Genomic DNA, 19,576 nt, shown 5'->3' with positions numbered 1-19,576 from the left:
AGAATTATCAAAGCTTTGCTAAGGAAAGGAAAAAAAAAAAAAAAAAACACAAACAAAACACCACCACAACAAAAAAAAACCTAAAAGAGCCTTTTGCAGCTTCAATTTAGAAAGCCAAGGCAGATAAGTGAGAATTCTGACAGCTGCATTAGCAACAGAAGTAATTACAGGACATGAATGGGCCAATTGACTTGGACATGCTTTCTTTTCCTTGATGCAAAACCCATAAGCCTTTGCACTTACAGGAACAATTAAACCTGTATTCAGAAAAAACAGTTAGGCTATTACCTGTCATAACAGTTGAAGTCGTCTAACCAGCAGCCTTTCTTCACCAGCTCGATGGAGCCCGAGTTGTTTCTCCAGGAGGCATAGCAGTGGAGCCGCTTGTCCTTTTCCCCCTCACAGCGCTCCACACCGCTCTGGTTGGTCTTCTCCAACTCCCAGTTGGCGTTGTAGTAAATGCATTCCCTTGTCTCAGCCTCCCCATGGCCTGGTCCTGAAGCAAAATTCAAACCCCAAGTACATTCAAGTAAAATCAGAAACAGATCCCGGAGACACATCTCCATGTGGCTATGCTTTAGGTGATGCATATATCTGCCTTCCAGGGAGCTAAGCAGATCATCGACATGAGCTTCAGCATGGTGTGGAGGGTTATCCTCCTTTACTGGTGTGATGTGGGGAACAGAGAGGTCAGGTTTGCCTAGGCTTACAATAGGAACTCATGGTGAAGTCAAGAGCCCAGTTGAGACCTCTCCAAGGCCTTTCTGGCCAATGCTTCAACCACGGGACAACTCGGGGATGGCACTAGTCAACATATACCCAGTAATTTCTAACCACAGAAATTCTGTTTAGGAAAGACAACCTCCCAGGGTGCTACTTGATGCTTACTGGGATGTCACATAAAGGAGTTACCCTCCCTCTCTACCACTATTTTGGGAAACACCACCTAAAAATAAAAGGTTTCTTATGCGGGTAGGATGTAACTAAGAATAGATAATATTCATCATGCAGAGGAGGGCCTGACCGGTGCCTATTCCTCACATCCCATTTCAGGCTTATGTGCATAAGTCTCCATATGATAAATGCCATACTTTTAGCTGTGGTTGACACAGCTCATGTTGCCTCTCCACCCAAGCAAGACTTTTAGCAAAAAGCAACTCTGTTTCCCAAACAACTCTGGCCACAACTAACACAGGCGTCTCCATACCTTGTGGGTCTTTCCTCCTTTAGAGCCTTGTACCAAAGGACCAAGGAGTTCCTACTGCCCCAAGTGAAACATGCAGTCAGTGGCTTGATGTCCAAGTGGCAATAAGTGACAAGAGGCGTTCCTCAGGGGTCAGTAGTGGGACCAGTGCTGTTTAACATTTTTGTCAGTGACAGGGGGAGTGTGATCGAGTGCACCCTCAGCAAGTTTGCCAACACACCAAGCTGTGTGGTGCAGTTGACATACTCGAGGGAAGGGATGCCATCCAGAGGGACCTGGACAGGCTTGAGAGGTCGTCCCATACAAACCTCATGGAGTTCAACAAGGCCAAGTGCAAGGTCCTGCACAGGGGTCGGGGCAATCTCAACCACAATACAGGATGGGGGATGAGTAGATTAAGAGCAGCTCTGTGGAGATGATTCAGGGGTGGTGGTTGATGAGAAGCTCAACATGACATAGCAATGTGCATTTGCAGCCCAGAAAAACAACTGTATCCTGGGCTGCAGGGAGAAGTGTGGCCAGCAGGCCGAGGGAAGGGATTCTCCCCCTTTACTCTGCTCTCGTGAGACCTCACGTGCGGTGCTGTCTCCAACTCTGGGGCCCCCAGCGTAAGGAAAATAGGAACCTGCTCAAGCGGGTCCAGAGGAGGCCACAAAGATGATCGGGGGCTGGAGCAGCTCCCCTGTGAGGACAGGATGAGAGACTTGTGGGTGTTCAGCCCGGAAAAGAGGAGGCTCAATGGACACATTTGAGCAGCTTTTATGTACCTAAAAGGGGACTACAAGAAAACCAGACAAAGACTCTTTAGCACGCAGTGTAGTGACAGGACAAGGGGCAATGGCTTTAAACTGAAAGAGGAGAGATTTAGATTAGATTGAAGGAAGAAATTCTTTCCTGTAAGGGTGAGGAGACACTGGCACAGGGTGCTCAGAGAAGTTGTGGCTGCCCCCTCCCTGGAAGGGTTCAAGGCCAGGTTGGACGGGGCTTTGATCAACCTGGGCTGGGGGAAGGGGGCCCTGCCCATGGCAGGGGGGTTGGAACTAGGTGATCTTTAAGGTCACTTCTAACCAAAATCATTCTATCGTAATTATCCCATAGCCACTACAACACAGAACTGAAACACAGACACATATATTAAAAATGGATTCAAGTAAGTGAACACTGATGTCTGCATGTAACCTGGTTTGTCATAAAATCTTCTCTTCATTTGGAAATATTCTGCTTTGTGGCATTATGAGGATTAGTTTACAATGAGAAGAAGAAAGAAACAAACACATGACAAGTAAGCAAACAACCAGAAAAGGTACCATGAAGTTTGTGATTTTGTAAATTCTGACATGCCCTGCAGCCATCTCTCTTTGGGATTACCCAACCTAAGCCAAGGTCAGGCCTGGCCATTATTTTGATAGACTGCAATCATGGAAAACTTAGGTATCCCAATAAAATGTATTGACAACTGGGTAGAAAACTCAAATGGGTCCCACAGGATGGTGAAATGAAAGTGCTGTCCTCCCAGAATAGCCAGACCTTTACAAAGTGCAGAACTAAGTTTCTGGATGGAAAACTTTGTGGTGCTTTCATGACTGTACCTCTCCAAAGGCCATGCAACCTTTAATGTTGAGATTAAGGCAGTCAGGGCCATGTCTGTAAAATCTAAATGCAATCCAGCCTGTGATTCCCACTCAATGTGACAAACCAGCCACTTCTGAAAGGCCTCTACAAGGTGATGCAATTCAGTCTTCATAAGACACTGAGCAGTGAGTGGCTTACATCCAGCAGAGAAAACACCCAGCCTGGGCCCAGTCACAAGCTCCAGGCCTCGGATACCTTCTGTAGCTTCAATGTTTCCATACCTGAACACCCAGCCAGAGAAGGCAGTGTTATTTCCAACTAAAGATCCAACATGCCAAGATTAAATGACTTGTCTCAAGTGAGCAGGATGCTGGGGGGACCTGACCTGCCTTCCCATATCCTGCAACTCCTCGAGTTGCCAAGTCTCCAAGCTGTTACCTGGTAGCAGGAATCACCTCCAATTTTGCAGTGCATGGAGAGCCCTTTAGAGATGGCTCCTGAGCTGGAGGCTGTATTCAAGCTATTCAACGTAGCCTGATCTGTTGTAGGTAATCAACCTTCTGCGTCAAGCCAGGCATCAAGCAAGGAATGCAGATGACCCAGAACACAGCAGAAGTGGAACTGCACGAAGGTTGCAGGAGAAACCATAGTTTCTGCATAAGCTAGGGATGATGTGTCCAGCCTGCTCCTGATACCGACACCTGGACTCAGCGATGGGTAGTTTTCATGCAAACTCATCAGACTAGGAAATTCTCTTCGCAAGATGAAGAGGTGTTCAATCCTTCAATAACTCCTTTTTTGGGAAGAATGTTTAATCTGCATTGTGGGAGAGACTGAAAGGGAGGAAGGGTATGAGAAAGTCATAAAGCTGACTTCTGAAACTGGAAATTCTATTCAAAGCACACACGAACAAGAGCTCAATTTCAATTGCACCTGCAGGTTTTATCGGCACTTACAAAGCTCCATCTGAGTTTTCCTCTGACAAGTTGCTTACTATAATAAAAACAACCTACCAATATCCCTCAACACAGAACAGTGTCAATATTGACACTCCTTGTTAAAGCCTTGATATTTGTTCTCTTGATACTTACACCACGCTTTGTTAGGGCAAATTAAGCATTTTTGCTAAATACTGGTTAAATCGGCAGGAAAGTGAAGGAGCATTGTCTTGTGTGTTGGGAAGGCAATATCTTTTTATTTATAAAGGAATAAGTAAATATCTTAGCTACACTATAATACTACACATAGCTTCCAGCTGATAGCTGACAGCTAATACTCACTGTCACCTTCTGGTCCAGTCCTTGAAATGCATTTTGTAATATCATTTCCATCATCTCAAACCAAATCCCTAGACGGAAATTTCCTCTCCCTCTCCCACCCCATCTCCCAGAAAGCAGGAAGGTTTAATGAACCGTTTGCCTGGGAAACAGCCCCAAAATCTAATCCTGGCTCAGCCACCTCCGTCTGTAACCTCGAGCAATATTGTGTAGCCTCTGTTTTCTCCACCCGCAGTGAGAGCCAATGCAATGCACAAAGCTGTGGTGAGATTTGATGCTTCCACTGTGCTTTGAAAAAGGAATGTTAAAAAGATGTGAAGCAGGAGCTGTATCAGCTCTGGGACCAACAAACCGAGGCTGCTAAACCCTGTGCTGAGCCCAGGCTCCCTTCCCCCAAGACAGTCGTCTTTTCTGGAACAAGTTTCAGCTGAAGACTAAGATCTGCTTGCAAACATGCAAACCCAACTCGGCAAACAGCAACTATGCCAGGAAAAAAGCCTTTCGCAATTTTTCCCCCACTGTCAAAGTTTAGATGACTTGAATAAAAGCATGTATAAAGTTTTGGATGACTAAATACATGCATGTTTTCCTTAAAACAGCTCCTAAGGATGCTTGCATTAAGGAGACACTTTAAAAATCCGTGTGCCTGCTATCTGCTTTCAGATCTTTTTAAAAAGCCATTTGGTAAGGATCCTCATCCCACTGGGTGCTCAAAACTGCAAGAAATCCTTCTGTTTGTGCCCAGGATGGTCTCAGCAGGAAGGGGCATGGCTCCAGGACTAGGTATTAATTTACCTGCTGCTTTAGCTGATCAAGAAACACTCACACCTTGCTCTGTAATGGATCACACAGAGACCAAAGTTTGTAGCTAACTGCCTTATCTGCACTCATTGCATTAAAACCTGCAACTGAATGGATGGAGGGGAACTGAAACAGAGTTTTGTCCCTTCGAGGGAGAATGGTGGGGTGGTGGTGACTAAGAGGAGGAAATCTGAGCTCTGCTCCTACATATCCAGGTAGTTCCTCCTGCCTCCTTTCCCCCTTGAGCAATGGATATGTACGTGCCTGTTCCCCCAAAGTCACTGGAGGTCTGTAAGAAACACTGAGCTGGACACTTCTGCTTAGTGACACAAGTTGGGGAGGCACAGATCAACCATGTCCCGTTTGTCATTTGAAGTTGCAAAAAAAATCAGAGGGTATTGCCCCAAAATGGGTGCAGGAAGCACCTGTCTCCTTCCAGCAGACACAGCTGATCCATTAGTGCAAGGAGGGTTGGGTTGGACTTGAGTGGGCTTCCCTGAACGCCCACCAGCACAAGCTGGCTCAAATGAGGTACTGAACCAAACCTGAGCAGCCAAGGGAAGGGACAGGATTAATTTTAGCAACAAAAAGGCTTTCCTAAAACAAAAGGTGTTGGGTGCAGTCACAAAGCACAGCTTGAGATGGACTAAAGGGGCTGTGTCCCCCAGGTCCTGCCCTACCCTCCCTGTAATGCTCTTGTCTCCCCCATACCAGCACTGGTATGTGGCAGGAAAGCTCCTGACCTCTATCAGTTGGTGTCATTACCTGGTAAGGACACCCTGCTTATGTGAGGTGGAAAATAAACATACCGGGGAACTGCTCAGCTTCTGGCAGAAAGTCAACAGGACTTGGGCGCAACAAGATATAAAACATTTGCTAAGCAAGTGTTTGAAGATCGCTGTCGGAACTTGGTTTAATTAATTGGGCCCCTTTTCCCCTCCTGCCTAATCCAACTCCACTAGCCAGGAAGCAAAAGTTGGAAAAAAAAACTGTTTCCTACCCAGCAGGGACTCCCAATTTGTACAAGCAAGAGCTACAAACACTGGTGGGATCTGCCCACCCCTACCACATGTATGCATTTTGCAGGGGAGATGTTTCAACCATGTCTACCACATGCAGAACTGCCTCACTGTATAGGCAGTACTTTGCAAAAAACACTGAGCAAGCAAACCAGGAGCATGAACGTTGGGCAGGAGCATGACATATCCAGCAGTGTAGCCTGCTATCAGCCCCAGTTCTCTCCATGAAAAAGAGCCTCATGTCAGCAGCCAGACAAAAACAATAAACATTTTAATACCACAACCCACAAATAGTCATTTGTGGGAAGAGGGGCCTAAGGTAGATGGTTAATATTCAAGGATTGCCTCCTCCAAGCTCAGGAGCAATGTATCGCAACAAAGAGGAAGTCAGGCAAAAATACCAGGAGGCCTGCAAGGATGAACAAGGAGCTCCTGGACAAACTCAAACACAAAAAGGAAGCCTAGAGAGGGTGGAAGAAAGGACAGGTAGCCTGGGAGAGATACAGAGAAATTGTCCGACTAACCAGGGACCAGGTTAGGAAAGCTAAAGCCCTGATAGAATTAAATCTGGCCATGGACATCAAGGGCAACAAGAAAAGCTTCTATAGGTACATCGGTGATAAGAGGAAGACTAAGGAAGATGTGGGCCCTCTCTGGAAGGAAATGGGAGACCTGGTTACCCAGGAAATGGAGAAGGCTGAGGTACTCAATGACGTTTTTGCCTCAGTCTTCACCAGCAAGTGCTCCAGCCACACCACCCAAAATGTAGAAGGTAAAGGTGAGGACTGGGAGAATGAAGAACCATCAGCTGTAAGAGAAGATCGGGTACGAGGTCATCTCAGGAACCTGAAGGTGCATAAATCCATGTGACCTGAGGACATGCATCCATGGGACCTGAGGGGACTGGCAGATGAAGTGGCTAAGCCACTATCCACCATATCTGAGAAGTTGTGGCAATCCGGCAAAGTTCCCACTGACTGGAAAAGGGGAAACATAACCCTCCCACTTTTAAAAAGGGAAAAAAGGAAGACCCGGGGACCTACAGGCCAGTCAGTCTCACCTCTGTACCCAGAAAGATCATGGAGCAGATCCTCTTATAAACTATGTTAGGGCACATGGGAAATAAGGAGGTGATGGTTGACAGCCAACATGGCTTCACTAAGGGAAAATCGTGCCTGACCACTTTGTTCATCTTTTACAAGGGGTTATAGCGTTGGTGGGTAAGAGAACTTGGTAGATAAGGAATTGGATGGATGGTCACACCCAAAGAGCTGCGGCCAAAGGCTCGATATCCGAGTGGAGATAAGTGACAAGTGGTGTTCCTCAGGGGTCAGCAGTGGGACCAGTGCTGTTTAACATTTTTGTCAGTGACAGGGGGAGTGTGATCGAGTGCACCCTCAGCAAGTTTGCCAACACACCAAGCTGTGTGGTGCAGTCGACATGCTCGAGGGAAGGGATGCCATCCAGAGGGACCTGGACAGGCTTGAGAGGTCATCCCGTGCAAACCTCATGGAGTTCAACAAGGCCAAGTGCAAGGTCCTGCACAGGGGTCGGGGCAATCTCAACCACAATACAGGATGGGAGATGAGTAGATTAAGAGCAGCTCTGTGGAGATGATTCAGGGGTGGTGGTTGATGAGAAGCTCAACATGACATAGCAATGTGCATTTGCAGCCCAGAAAAACAACTGTATCCTGGGCTGCAGGGAGAAGTGTGGCCAGCAGGTCGAGGGAAGGGATTCTCCCCCTTTACTCTGCTCTCGTGAGACCTCACGTGCGGTGCTGTCTCCAACTCTGGGGCCCCCAGCGTAAGGAAAATAGGAACCTGCTCAAGCGGGTCCAGAGGAGGCCACAAAGATGATCAGGGGGCTGGAGCAGCTCCCCTGGGAGGACAGGATGAGAGAGTTGCGGGTGTTCAGCCCGGAAAAGAGGAGGCTCAATGGACACATTTGAGCAGCTTTTATGTACCTAAAAGGGGACTACAAGAAAACCAGACAAAGACTCTTTAGCACGCAGTGTAGTGACAGGACAAGGGGCAATGGCTTTAAACTGAAAGAGGAGAGATTTAGATTAGATTGAAGGAAGAAATTCTTTCCTGTGAGGGTGAGGAGACACTGGCACAGGGTGCCCAGAGAAGCTGTGGCTGCCCCCTCCCTGGAAGGGTTCAAGGCCAGGTTGGACGGGGCTTTGATCAACCTGGGCTGGGGGAAGGTGTCCCTGCCCATGGCAGGGGGGTTGGAACTGGGTGATCTTTAAGGTCACTTCTAATACAAACCATTCTGTGATTCTATGATTTAAGTAATAAAGTCTGAAGCCCTGTTTGTAATTGAAGTCTAAGGAAGAATTAGGCTTTGCAGTAAATTGGTTTCTGGCACCCCACTGCATCCATACAGTGCTTTGGGGATGACACAGTGTGCCTTCTTCTAACACCTTCCTTGAACAAAAGCCACACACAAACATCTTTACACAAAATACCATCAAGCCCACATAACTCCCAAAACATCATGAAGGCACAGAGAGGCGACCTACCACCACCGATTTTTGGGGTGGAAATCAACTTTTTGACCTCAGCCCCGAGAAACTAACATTATGCCAATTCTCTTGGGTCAATTTGCCGCTCCAAATGACTGAAGCATCACTAGGTTTTTGCTGAGCAAGACCCCAGCACCTATCCGAGGCATGTAATGATGGGCAGAGCAGTCGAAACAGCATGCGATGCAGGAAGATCTCTTTCCTTTACTTGGGAGTTGCAAGGCACAGAGGGAGCTCATTAAAAAAGGGTCCTCTTGAACTGAAGGACTTCAGCCTGCTGAGGCATGGGACCTTGCTGCTGATCTCAGACTAAACTCTGCTCTCCTAATTTGGAGCTGCTGACAGATCAGTAAGGCTGTGTCATTATCCAACAGCTGCTAAATTATAGTCAAGATCCAGTGCTGCAACTCTGGGTCTAGGTGTTAGCAGTTGCTGGGCTCCTAACTCATAATTAGATACATAGGGAATATCTTCCCCAAGGCTGAAGGCTGCTATAAATCTCAGCTCTTTATCTCTGCCTGTCCCCTTTTTAAATCCTAAAATGAAAGTATATACAAAAAGATGGGATGTGTCAAAATAGTCTGCATAAACACTGAGTGATTTACCAGACAGTCTGTTTGCCTAACTGTCAAAACCACCGGGCTTTATATATGAAACTGTGTATGCAACTGAAGTTATTTGCAAACACTTAGTTATATCCCTATATAGCTATTTGTACATGTAATTTTATAATATAAAATGACAGAGATTGTACACTGAATTGGGGTAATTGCCCTCTAATTTGGAGGGTAATTGCATGCAGCAATTAAGCAACTGTGGATGCATTCTTGCATGTGTGATTATGAAAGTCGGGCCCTTTGTTTGAGGTTTGGGTTTGTTTTCAAGAGCTATCCCTCAAACCACGGCATGGCTGAGCAGAGCTGGGAAATGAGAGGCTGCTGGGCACTCAACTTGCAGCGCATCTGCTGGGATAAGCCACTTCAGCGCCAGCTCACGCCCGCCCCTTCCCATTGCTCGGCGCCTACAGGGATGCTAAACCAGCCACCTCCGAACCCAGGGCAGCATTTTGTCACGACCTTCAGTGGGGGGACAACAACCTTAGCATGTGTAGAGCACACTGGGAGGCACTGGTGGGGAGGGAAAGGCAGAGAAAGAGGGCCACTGCCCCCCAACTCTCCCTCTCCCAGACACCTGCCCAGAAGTTATGTGCAGGACTGAAAATTAAAGAAATTCAAATAGTTGTTACTAGCATTTCAGATCCTAAAATCAAGCCAGAAGGCAGCTTGCAACTGGGAAAATTTGGAAAATGTTTTCCTGCAGAGACCACCCAGTTGCATCTCTACAGAGCTGATAATGAATCCACAATTAGTAAGTGTTGCTCCAGCACTTATTCCCCAAACGGGGTGATTTCATTCCTGCTGTACTTAAATAATAGGGTCTAAATACATTTTTAGGCAAAGCATCAAACTAGCGATGACATCTGTGGTTAAGTACAGAACCATACATGAGGACTTAAAGATTTTTGCTTGTATCCCCTGTTCTTTCACAAAAGCCTTGAAACAGCGGAGCCCCATGTAACAGAAGCAAGCCCCCTTGACTCTGCAGAGCCCCTTTCCCAAGCCAAAACTTCACCCTACCTTTGAGGACACCTCCATGGCCAGCGTACACCCAGGCACAGAATGATCAAATACCCAGGACTTGCCCCTTCCGGATGACTGAGTGCAGAGATGGGTACTGCCCTGGCTAATTAAAAAAAGCTGGTAAAGCATCAATTATTGCAAAATATTTTGGTTCTTAGGCCAGATCAGGTAAAAACGGGCCCATGCAGCACTGAGAACAGCAACAATGCCAAGGGAAGACATTACTTTGAATTTTGTTTTCTGTCAATACATTTGGCATATCCCACGATAAAAGAGCTCTAAGTTTTCTAGTCAATCAATGGCTGTTAATCTATTATCTCAGCATATATTGCCATGGTAACCTACAATGATGCCATTGACAACCAGTCTCAAAAGGATAGGAGGCTTTAAGTCATTTTCTTTTAAAATTAAAAAAGGAACTTTAATATTAAGAAATACATCCTCCCTGCTCACCAGGGATGACAACTCAGGGGTTCTATATTCACACCATGACTCACACTTCACAGCTTCCACGGACATCTGTGTAGCAATTCCCCCCCCCCCCCCCCCCCCCCCCTCCATATATCTCTTTTTAACTTTGGGCTTAAGTCAGTAAAAGATAACAAGGAAATTATTCAAAAGAATTAGATCTTTATTAGAAATTTCCCCCAAACTGCTAGTAAAACCTGTTTTGTAAAATATAGGGAGCATGTTTTAAGAGTAATTACTACCAGCTCAGGGAAAGGATGCAATAAAGGTTTAATTCTTCTGAATAATTTCCCTGGTATTTAAGTGGAATAGGGTGGATAGAAGAAGGATATAGAGAGGGACATGCAGCGTCCCAGATCCTTACAAATACATAAAACCAGGCAGATCCCTGCTTAGGGAAGACGGAGCTAAGTGAGATGACAGCATTATTCGATTTAGTGAAATACTGAGCATACACACACACACACACAGAGCTGATGAGATTAATCTCTTGGCCCAAAGGGGAGGATCACTCAGGAAAAGGTTTAGTAAATCATTCCTCTGGCCATGCAGAGCGATCCAGGGAGGTTTGGCCAGGTCACTGGCTGGACTGGTGTACGGCAGGACAGAAACGTTGCCAGCAGTTAATCAATTTTTGGAAGCAGTGCATTTTTGACTTGAACTCAGCTGGTCATTTCTATATTTTATTTAAAGAAGAGATCATTTTAGTTATCCATTAGAAAAATCCTATTTTGTAGCATTTCAGTTAAGGACAAAGCCAAAATGTAATTAGATTTCTCCCTTCGCATCACTAACTGTATCTGTCTTCCCAAAAAAGGTTTTAGTTCTTTAATAAAACCATCAGAGAGATCAATCAAAAGCATTTAATGCCGTGGTGCTTCTGCAGTTCATGTTTAAATGCACTTTGGGTCACAAACGAGGCAATTTGGACAGCAGAGCTCAAACCAGATTAGTAATAACACAGAAAAAAAGGCCTAATTTATTTTTCTTTTTTTTCTTTTTTTTTTATACAGATACACCCTCCTCCACTACACCCAAGAGGATAAAAACAAAATCAAGTCAGCCTCGACAAACACCAAGTTACACATCCAAAAAGGGCCCCACCACCGACCGCCTGCCTGCACGCGGTGCGGGGTGGAGAACGCGTGAGGCTGCAGACTGCCCGGCCATACTTCCCGAGACACCGAGCTCCCGTGTATGTGTGTGACCATCCCCAAGGATGCCACCTCCACCACAAGCGTACCAGGAAAAAGCTGACTGCTTCTCCAGCCATCCTGCTTGTCAGGAGACACTTCCTGGCTTCCTTTGCACCACTACACCAAGAAAATGCCTTGCTCCATATATCAGATTTCCACAGAGGACAGGTTGTGTTTGCCCCCCAGACCATGAATTTTCAAACAAGCATATAGTTACTGAGATTCTTTTTTTTCTTAAATTTGAGGTACGCATTTATAAAAGCATTAAGCAGACCATTTATTTGGCTTGTAACAGCAATGACTACTCTCTGGCATGAAAAATGGACCCCTGTGGGCTAAGCACTGTGCAAATAAGCTACCGAGAAGGTTGTCTCAGCCCCCAAACTTTGCAGCCTCAGTGACAGAAAATATTAGAGTTCCATGACAAGATTAAGATATTTCCAACTACTCTCCTAAAAATCAAATAGAGGGCAGATTTTGACCAGATGCCACAAATCACTGAGTAAAATATGCAGCAAATTCTGAAATGACATTTAAAACATAATCATTTGTTCTCTCCAGTTCTACTCAGGAGCCAGCATGAGGTCTCCAAAGAGCATGGGAGGAGGAAGTGAAATCACGTATGTTCGTAAATATTTTCCCCCCACACAGTGAAGTTTTGAAAAGCTTTCAAAGCAAGCCTACAAAAGAAATTTCCTTCCAGGCAAAGGGATGAGGAGACGGGAGCATCTTCTTGCGGAGCGCAGAGATTTAAAGAGCAATAACCACATGGCAATACCTTTCCCAGCTCTTTCACACGTGCCTGCTCCATCCCATCGTCCTTATCCTCTCACGCTGCTGCCACCAGCAGAAATGCTTTTCAAAGCTCCCGATTTCCAAGGTCTTCTCCAGGGAGAGACTGATGTGTGTCTGACACACGACAGCACACCTGGCAAGCCACGGAGAGCTTTAGTACCCAAACAGCAGCACCTCAATTCATAATCTACATGTGGTCCTCTGAGATTTATCAGCAGAGACATTTCAAATATGCTTTAAAATGTGCTGAGTCTACTAAGATTAGGCCCCAAGTGCTTTTCTATTGATTCTGCTTGACATTTCCAAATACCACAATTCCAAATTTAATTCACTGGTAGTTGGAAAAACTGTAATGCATGTAAATGGACAAGAAGATGTTGGAAGTCCAAAAGGTCAGGCATTAGGAAAGCATGCCCCTAAGAACTAAATGATGTTTGTTTGTCTTCTTGTCACCCTCTTCCACTTGAATAATCTAAGTTCGGAGTTGGGCAGTTTTCTCAGCAGGATGGAGGAAGAAAGTAAATAAAAAAGCACAATCACTCTGAACTGTGGGAAAGGGTTCAAAAATTACTGTTTCAAACTCCATCATTGACCAAAATTCAAATACACCATAGAGATGACTCAATCAGCAGATTACATGAGCAAGTGGGAAACTCGGGGAAAAACTAATTTGATAGCTCTGTCAGTAGAAGAGTGTCCCTAGATAGAAATCAGGTTTCTAAGATTACCTTTCTGCTGCTCCATAGCTTTACAAGCATTGAGCTTCTCCCTGCCAGTCAGCTGAAGGGAAGACAGTGACAGAAATGTGTAAATTACCACATGTGTAAATTCAAACCTCAGTTCCAGTGTAATGATGGATGTTTTTTGGTTGATCCAAACCGAGGTCTCCATCCACCTGAGAAAACCAAACTTCTGCTTCAGAGGAACCAAGGGCTTCAGCCAGAAGAAATGCTGGGGGATCATGCAGCAGACGCTTGCCCAGCTCTTTAGGTAGAGCCCAGTATCGCAGCAAAGCCCATGGCTCCCTAAAGCATGCTCAAGGGCTCAGTGTGTTGATGGGTAATTAAGCTCTTTTGAGCAAAGATCATTCTCATGTTATACAAAATACACTATATTCAAAATTCCCATATTTCTCCATGTTCTAGGGAATAAAACATGCAAATTTTAGCTGCCAGTCCAACCTGTGTTCTCCAGTGCGCGAGCAATCACTGATTCCCTGACACCCTGGTGCATTTTAGCTCAAAGGGTAAGAATATGATCGAAGCAGAGTGCACAAACAAGCACTAGCACAATTTATAGCCAGCGTCACAATGATGAAGGACAATCATGCTTTACCACATCCCAATCAGTTTCCTCAGTTCAGCCCACAGCAGTATTTATGAAAATACTTGATAACTCCTTGAAGCAAGCAACATCTTTTACATTACATACTAGACCTTCAAATCATTCAAGTTTTGCAAAAGAAACCACTGATTTTTAAAAGCCTCTTTCCCATGATACACTGGTATTTCAAGAGTTAACAAGCTTCAGTCAAAGCATGTGAAGGCAGCTGAACCTAGCCTGAAAGAGAAGGGAGGCAGGAAAAAAAAGCAACTCTCTGGCCCTTGCAATCACACACTAGCCTTAAGCCCTCCAAAAGGAAGTAAAGACATTCCTAAAATTCTTTGGAGGATGACAAGCAAGTTGTCAGCCGAATCAGAAGTCCATTTCTCCCGTCTTTACGCTCTTAATGGCAAACCCCATATGAGCAATTCTGAAAGCCTCTTTTACAATGGAGTTTTCTCCCAAGTGTCTACAGCACATCTAGGACTTGTCTAATGTTTACAGAAATGTACCTTTCTCCTTTGGGTCTATTGAAAAAAGCTCCCGTCAAATGACCTGAGGAAGGAATGTAGCACAATCCAATACCATCATGCAATTTCCAGTGATTGTTTCTGTTACAATAATGAAAGACACGGAAGAAACGGCTGGGTAGCTGCAGTGATTCTCTAAAGACAAATTATAAAAGAGATGCTGAAGAGGTATTATGTAAAGGGAGGATGGGAGGGGGGGGACGACGACGAATAAAGTCACCTATTAGCTTTCATCTTGATTACATGCACTCACCAGCATCCAGATTCCACTTTGAAACAAAAATGTTTCTGAGGAGGTTGTCCCAGAAAGTTGAAACTCTGCCTGTTTCACAGTTGGAAAGCAATAAAATAATGGCATGCTCTTGGACAGGTCTTCTTCTTTCTGGTGTTTTATAGTTTTCTCAAGCCCTAAGGGAGACTAAAACACTTTGGACCACAGTGTGCACATGGTAGGGAAAGAGAAGCACACAACCCCCCATCCATTTCTGAGCTTTCTGGATGGCATGAGCTCAACAGCTCCACCCCAGAAACTGGGTACATTCCCTTCCAGTTCAACTTTCTATTTAGATGCCCGTTCCCATGGTGATCAGGCTTCAATATTACGTAAAACAACATAAAGTAATATTCTAAGATGCAGTAAGCTACTCCTAGACAATTTCGTAACCTCAGATAGGCGGGAATCTCCACAAGCCCCATCCTCTGATGCTACTCCCACATATTCAGATGCTGATGTATGAGAATAAGGAGAAGGAGGTGCCCTCGTCTAGGCACACCACACAAGTATTTAGAGGGAATTATCACTGTAAATGCAATGAGAACCCAAGAGAAAAGAAGTCTCCAGGGAGACCTTATTGCAGCCTTTCAATGTATAAAGGAGGTTTACAAGGAGGACAGAGAGAGGCTTTTTACCAAGGCTAATAGTGAAAGGAGAAAGGGCAATGGTTTCAAACTGAAAGGGGATAGGTTTAGATTGGGTGTAAGGGAGAGATTTTTTTGTAAGGGTGATGACACTGGAACAGGTTTCCCAGAGAAGCTGAGGACACCACAACATTGCAAGTGTTCAAGACCAGGTTGGACGGGGCTTTGAGCAACCTAGTCTAGTGAAAAATGCTTCTGCCCATAGCAGGGGGGGATGACTAGATGATATTTAAAGGTCCGTCCCAACCCAAACCATTCTATGACTCTATAATGGAGACAGTTGGTTCTCAAAAAAAAAAAACCAACAGTATATGGTTGTCAGCCTCAATTACACAACTGTTATGACATAATGACATCTGATCCCTGGTGATTCTCAACACCTTGAGTGTTACCAGCTGTGACCCAGAGCACACAGCACTGCTCTGCTGCCAAAGTCACCATCCTGATTCCACCACAAGGCCACTTAACTGCCCCAAGACACACTCTGACTTGCCCATGCCTTGGTTTCTCTGTAGATAAAAAGGACTATCAACAGGCATCTGAAGCACTATGTAAGATCCAGCTGAATTTCTAAGTGATTATTTTATAACTCCTTCCTCTACTAACCTGAACACTCAGTGGAGAGACCTTTCCTGATACCACAGAGTAGGTCAGACTTTGACTTTGACAGAGTAAACCCTTTCAAAACTTAGATACTTTACATTTTTTTCTCTTCCTTCTCCAGATTTCAGTAAGAAGGCAACCAAGAATCAATTCATGCTTGTTTAAATGACCTTGCAAAAAATTTTTCAAATACTCCCTCCATAAACTGCAACATGATGATTTTAGGCTGCAGTCAAAGATTTTCCTTTCTCCTCAAGAGCTTCATGAGCAAGATGCAATAATCACTTGTTTACTTCCATGTGCATGAGTTGTAAGATGAGCGGTGCCTGCAGGAACATACACACTGAAGTCTGGCAGCTACACGGAGATGACCGAACTGCAACCTGAACACATCTTCTCACTGTCTCCCCCAGCTCAGACATACCTGGGAACAAAGACGTGCAAACTACTCCCACCTCTCTAATAAAAAGGTATCATATGAGACATTACAGTACACTCCTCTTAATCAGCAGGAACAGAAGTGGAAGACATACCACCAATAAATTCCATTTTTCTCTAAGTAAGACAACAAAAAAATCCCAAGGCAACATGAAAAGTTTCACTGAGACAGCAGCTGGTTGAGCAATAAAACCACGAAGCTAGCCACTAGGTTTGAACGCACGGGTCTCAGTGCTCTTCAGCCAATTTTCCTGAACTTTGGTTAGGTGTTGCAGCTATCCGAGAAGAGCAAACAAAGTTCTCAATAACTTTTCAGAGAGCGCAGGACTGTCCATCTGCTTCCACACCAAGAAACAGGTGAACACACCTGCCCTAGGCAATGCAGCAACAAGGACAGGAAACTCTCCACCTTTTATATCTTTTTTTTTTAAGGTCAGAGCAAGGATAAGACTATAGGAGTGATTCAGCCCACCATTACATGTACACTTTTCCCCTGGGTATCACATCATAGTTCAAGCTTTTCAATATAAATACTCTAGCACAGGATTCACTTTCTTTAACATAATAACCCCAGCAAAACATAACCTATTATTCTAGCTACCTTGGAACCTCTGGTGAGCACTAAGAGATGCACTCTTCTTAATACTGAATTAAGACTGGAGAATAATATTGCTGACTGATCTCCTCCATCTCTAAGATAGGCCCTACTTTGCAAGGGTGAGACAACCAATGAAGAGTGAGACAACAGATGAACAAGTGATGAACAAGTGATGAAGAAGGGTGAAACAACCACAGCTGAAGGGATTAAGGTTCAAAACCAACCTGGAGAAGGTGGTTCCTCATGCAAAGGGCAGGTGATGTGGGGAACCCCTTCTCAGAAGATGTCCCATAACATTTTAAGAACAACCACATGCACTTGCTTGTTCTGCCATTCCTCCCCAAGCATCTTTTGGCAATACATGGGGTCAGGCCACCAGGCTGGGTGGGCTTTTGTTCTGTCTCAGTCTGGCCACCATCCAGTTCCTATACTAAATGTGTTCAAACTAAAAACATCATTTAAAAGTACCTCAAATGTTGCAAAACCCAAGCAGCTACTGGTAAACTAAACACTGTATGTTATTGACTGCAACTTCATTCTTGATTTCCATTTTACCTATCCAGACAGTCTGCCTTTCTTTTCCTGTTGGGATTTCAGGAACCCAATCACCTTTGAACAACTGCCCCAAGCCCAGAAGTGCCATTTGGAGCCAACAGCTGATGAAGGACACACCACCTCCACAAGCTCCTCCCTGCCAGAAGCCATCCCGGCTCCCCTTTGGATCAATGCTTGCAACCGCTTCCTAATGGGCAGAAATACTGCATGGGGTTTGTTATCTGTTCGTGGGTATTTCCCATCTTAACAAGTTTTTAATGTTTTATGTAGCATGGATGCCCCTTCCATTTAAAGAGGGAAGCAAGCAGTAGTAATTATTCATTAACAACACATCATAAGTGACCTTTACACTGAAGCAAAGGAAGCTGACATGCCTGCCTGGATGTGTTCTGGAAGAAGATGTGGGCCAAGAGTTTGAAAGGGAGTAAAGATTTTCATGCAGGGTAGCTAGACTAAGCAATCTTTTAAAGGTGCCCAATTCTTGAGGGGATAAAAAAAAAAAATGTTTAAAATATCTGAAATTAAGTATCCACATACCACTACACAGTTTTGAAAAAATCACCATAGTGCTCGTTCTAAGCTGGCATCTCACAACTTCATTTGATCTCAGCATAGCGAGGAATTAACATATTGTCTTCCTTGCCACAAAAGGTACATTTCTAGCATGGGATAACTAATAAGCATTAGCTATCTCACCGCAAAATCTGAACAATACCGGTGTTTCAACTGAAAAGCAATTCTATGCATTGAATCAAAAGCAAGGGCAGACCTACAAGCCTGGCAGCAAGGGCTGGAATAGAAAAGCCTAGAGCAGGCTTTTCTAGTGGGATAGGGACTACATGTTAGTTATGCTGATGCAAGTCCCACGTCCCTAGCATAGCAAAAATAAAACTCCTGTCCCTGCGCCACTGTTTTTTCAGAAGGAGAAAATTAAGCTTTTACTGTTGGAGGAGGACTAGTCCCATCCTTAGGCTGCCATCTCAAGAATACATGGATGCATGTAGGAAGGAAAGCACCTTACACACAAGTGAGAAACATGGCCAAGACACACACACACACTGTCCTGGCACCAAAATTGTTTGCGAAGTAAAAATAACGTGCATCACTTTATGCACGATTACATTTTCAAAAGCAAAAAGCGTTAGGAAATTTTTTTGAAGACAGCCAGTAATGTTTTGCAAGGATCGCTGACTCAAGCCCTCAATCTGGCTATTTAGCTGATGACTGGAAAACAGCCCTGGCTATGTTTATTCTTTAGACAAAGTCCAGCTAAAAATGCATCCAGGCTTAAATAATCTGTGTAACAACGACCTCAGAACCCCAAATACAACATTGCATTGCATGCAGGTTTCCCAACAGGATAAAGCATTGTCAGGGCTGATACCCAGCTATCCCCTTTTGATGCAGAGTCTACCAACACAGCATTTTAATTTTTATAGCACCATTACTGCTCTTGAAAGTAATACATTATTTCATTTCCATTTGCATTTCAATATGGCCCCAAGGGCTTAACATACACCTGGTCCTCACTGGCTGGTCTCTTCCTAAACAGAGTATTGCCTAAAGAAGGCCAGACAAAGGATGCACTGTGTTTTGAACAACCTCATGCATTGGCTCTCGGCCGAAACCGTGAGCGGAGCCTCCCGCATCCTAGCCCAGCAAAGCATCCCAGTTTACTCTGAAGGTCGCTATGCCAGAGTTGCTTTACAAACAGCAGCAAATGTCACTTCCCAGTTATCACAGGTGGGGAGAGCCGGAGGAAGAGGCACAGCTCCAAGCCCAAGGTTATACATCAGGTCAGAAACAAGCCACTAGGAATATTTGACTCATCAATGTCAAAAGATCCCAAACTTTCTGTGTTAAATAAAGAACAAAAGCTTAACGTAAGACACTAGAACAGGTCTGCTGAGAACAGCTTGGGAACTGCACACAGGCTTGTGGATATTTATCCATCACCTCAGTGCAAGTACCCCTCTCTCCTCCCCCTGCACAGCCCAACCCAGCAGTGGTTTTGTTCCCATCATGAACATTACATTCAGTGGGAGAGAAGGACTTCATGTATTTTTAAATCGTAACATTAAAACATTAATTTGAAACATTTATGCAGTA

General features: G+C 44.7%; 1 protein-coding gene across 1 annotated transcript in view; it reads right to left on the bottom strand.

Moving 5' to 3' along the window:
* The window catches only part of ACVR2B (activin A receptor type 2B), a 102,397-nt gene that overhangs the window by 20,917 nt on the left and 61,904 nt on the right, over positions 1–19,576 (bottom strand). Inside the window, exon 2 of the mRNA XM_033009745.2 lies at positions 289–496. Within this exon, the coding sequence (XP_032865636.1) occupies positions 289–496 (208 nt within the window). The remainder of the gene's footprint in view (positions 1–288; positions 497–19,576) is intronic.

Source organism: Tyto alba, unplaced genomic scaffold (assembly GCF_018691265.1).
Source record: "Tyto alba isolate M040663 unplaced genomic scaffold, T.alba_DEE_v4.0 Super-Scaffold_38, whole genome shotgun sequence".
In the NCBI taxonomy this organism is placed as follows: domain Eukaryota; kingdom Metazoa; phylum Chordata; class Aves; order Strigiformes; family Tytonidae; genus Tyto; species Tyto alba.
The sequence above is the reverse complement of the archived record's forward strand: the minus strand, read 5'-3'. Positions and strand labels throughout refer to the sequence as shown.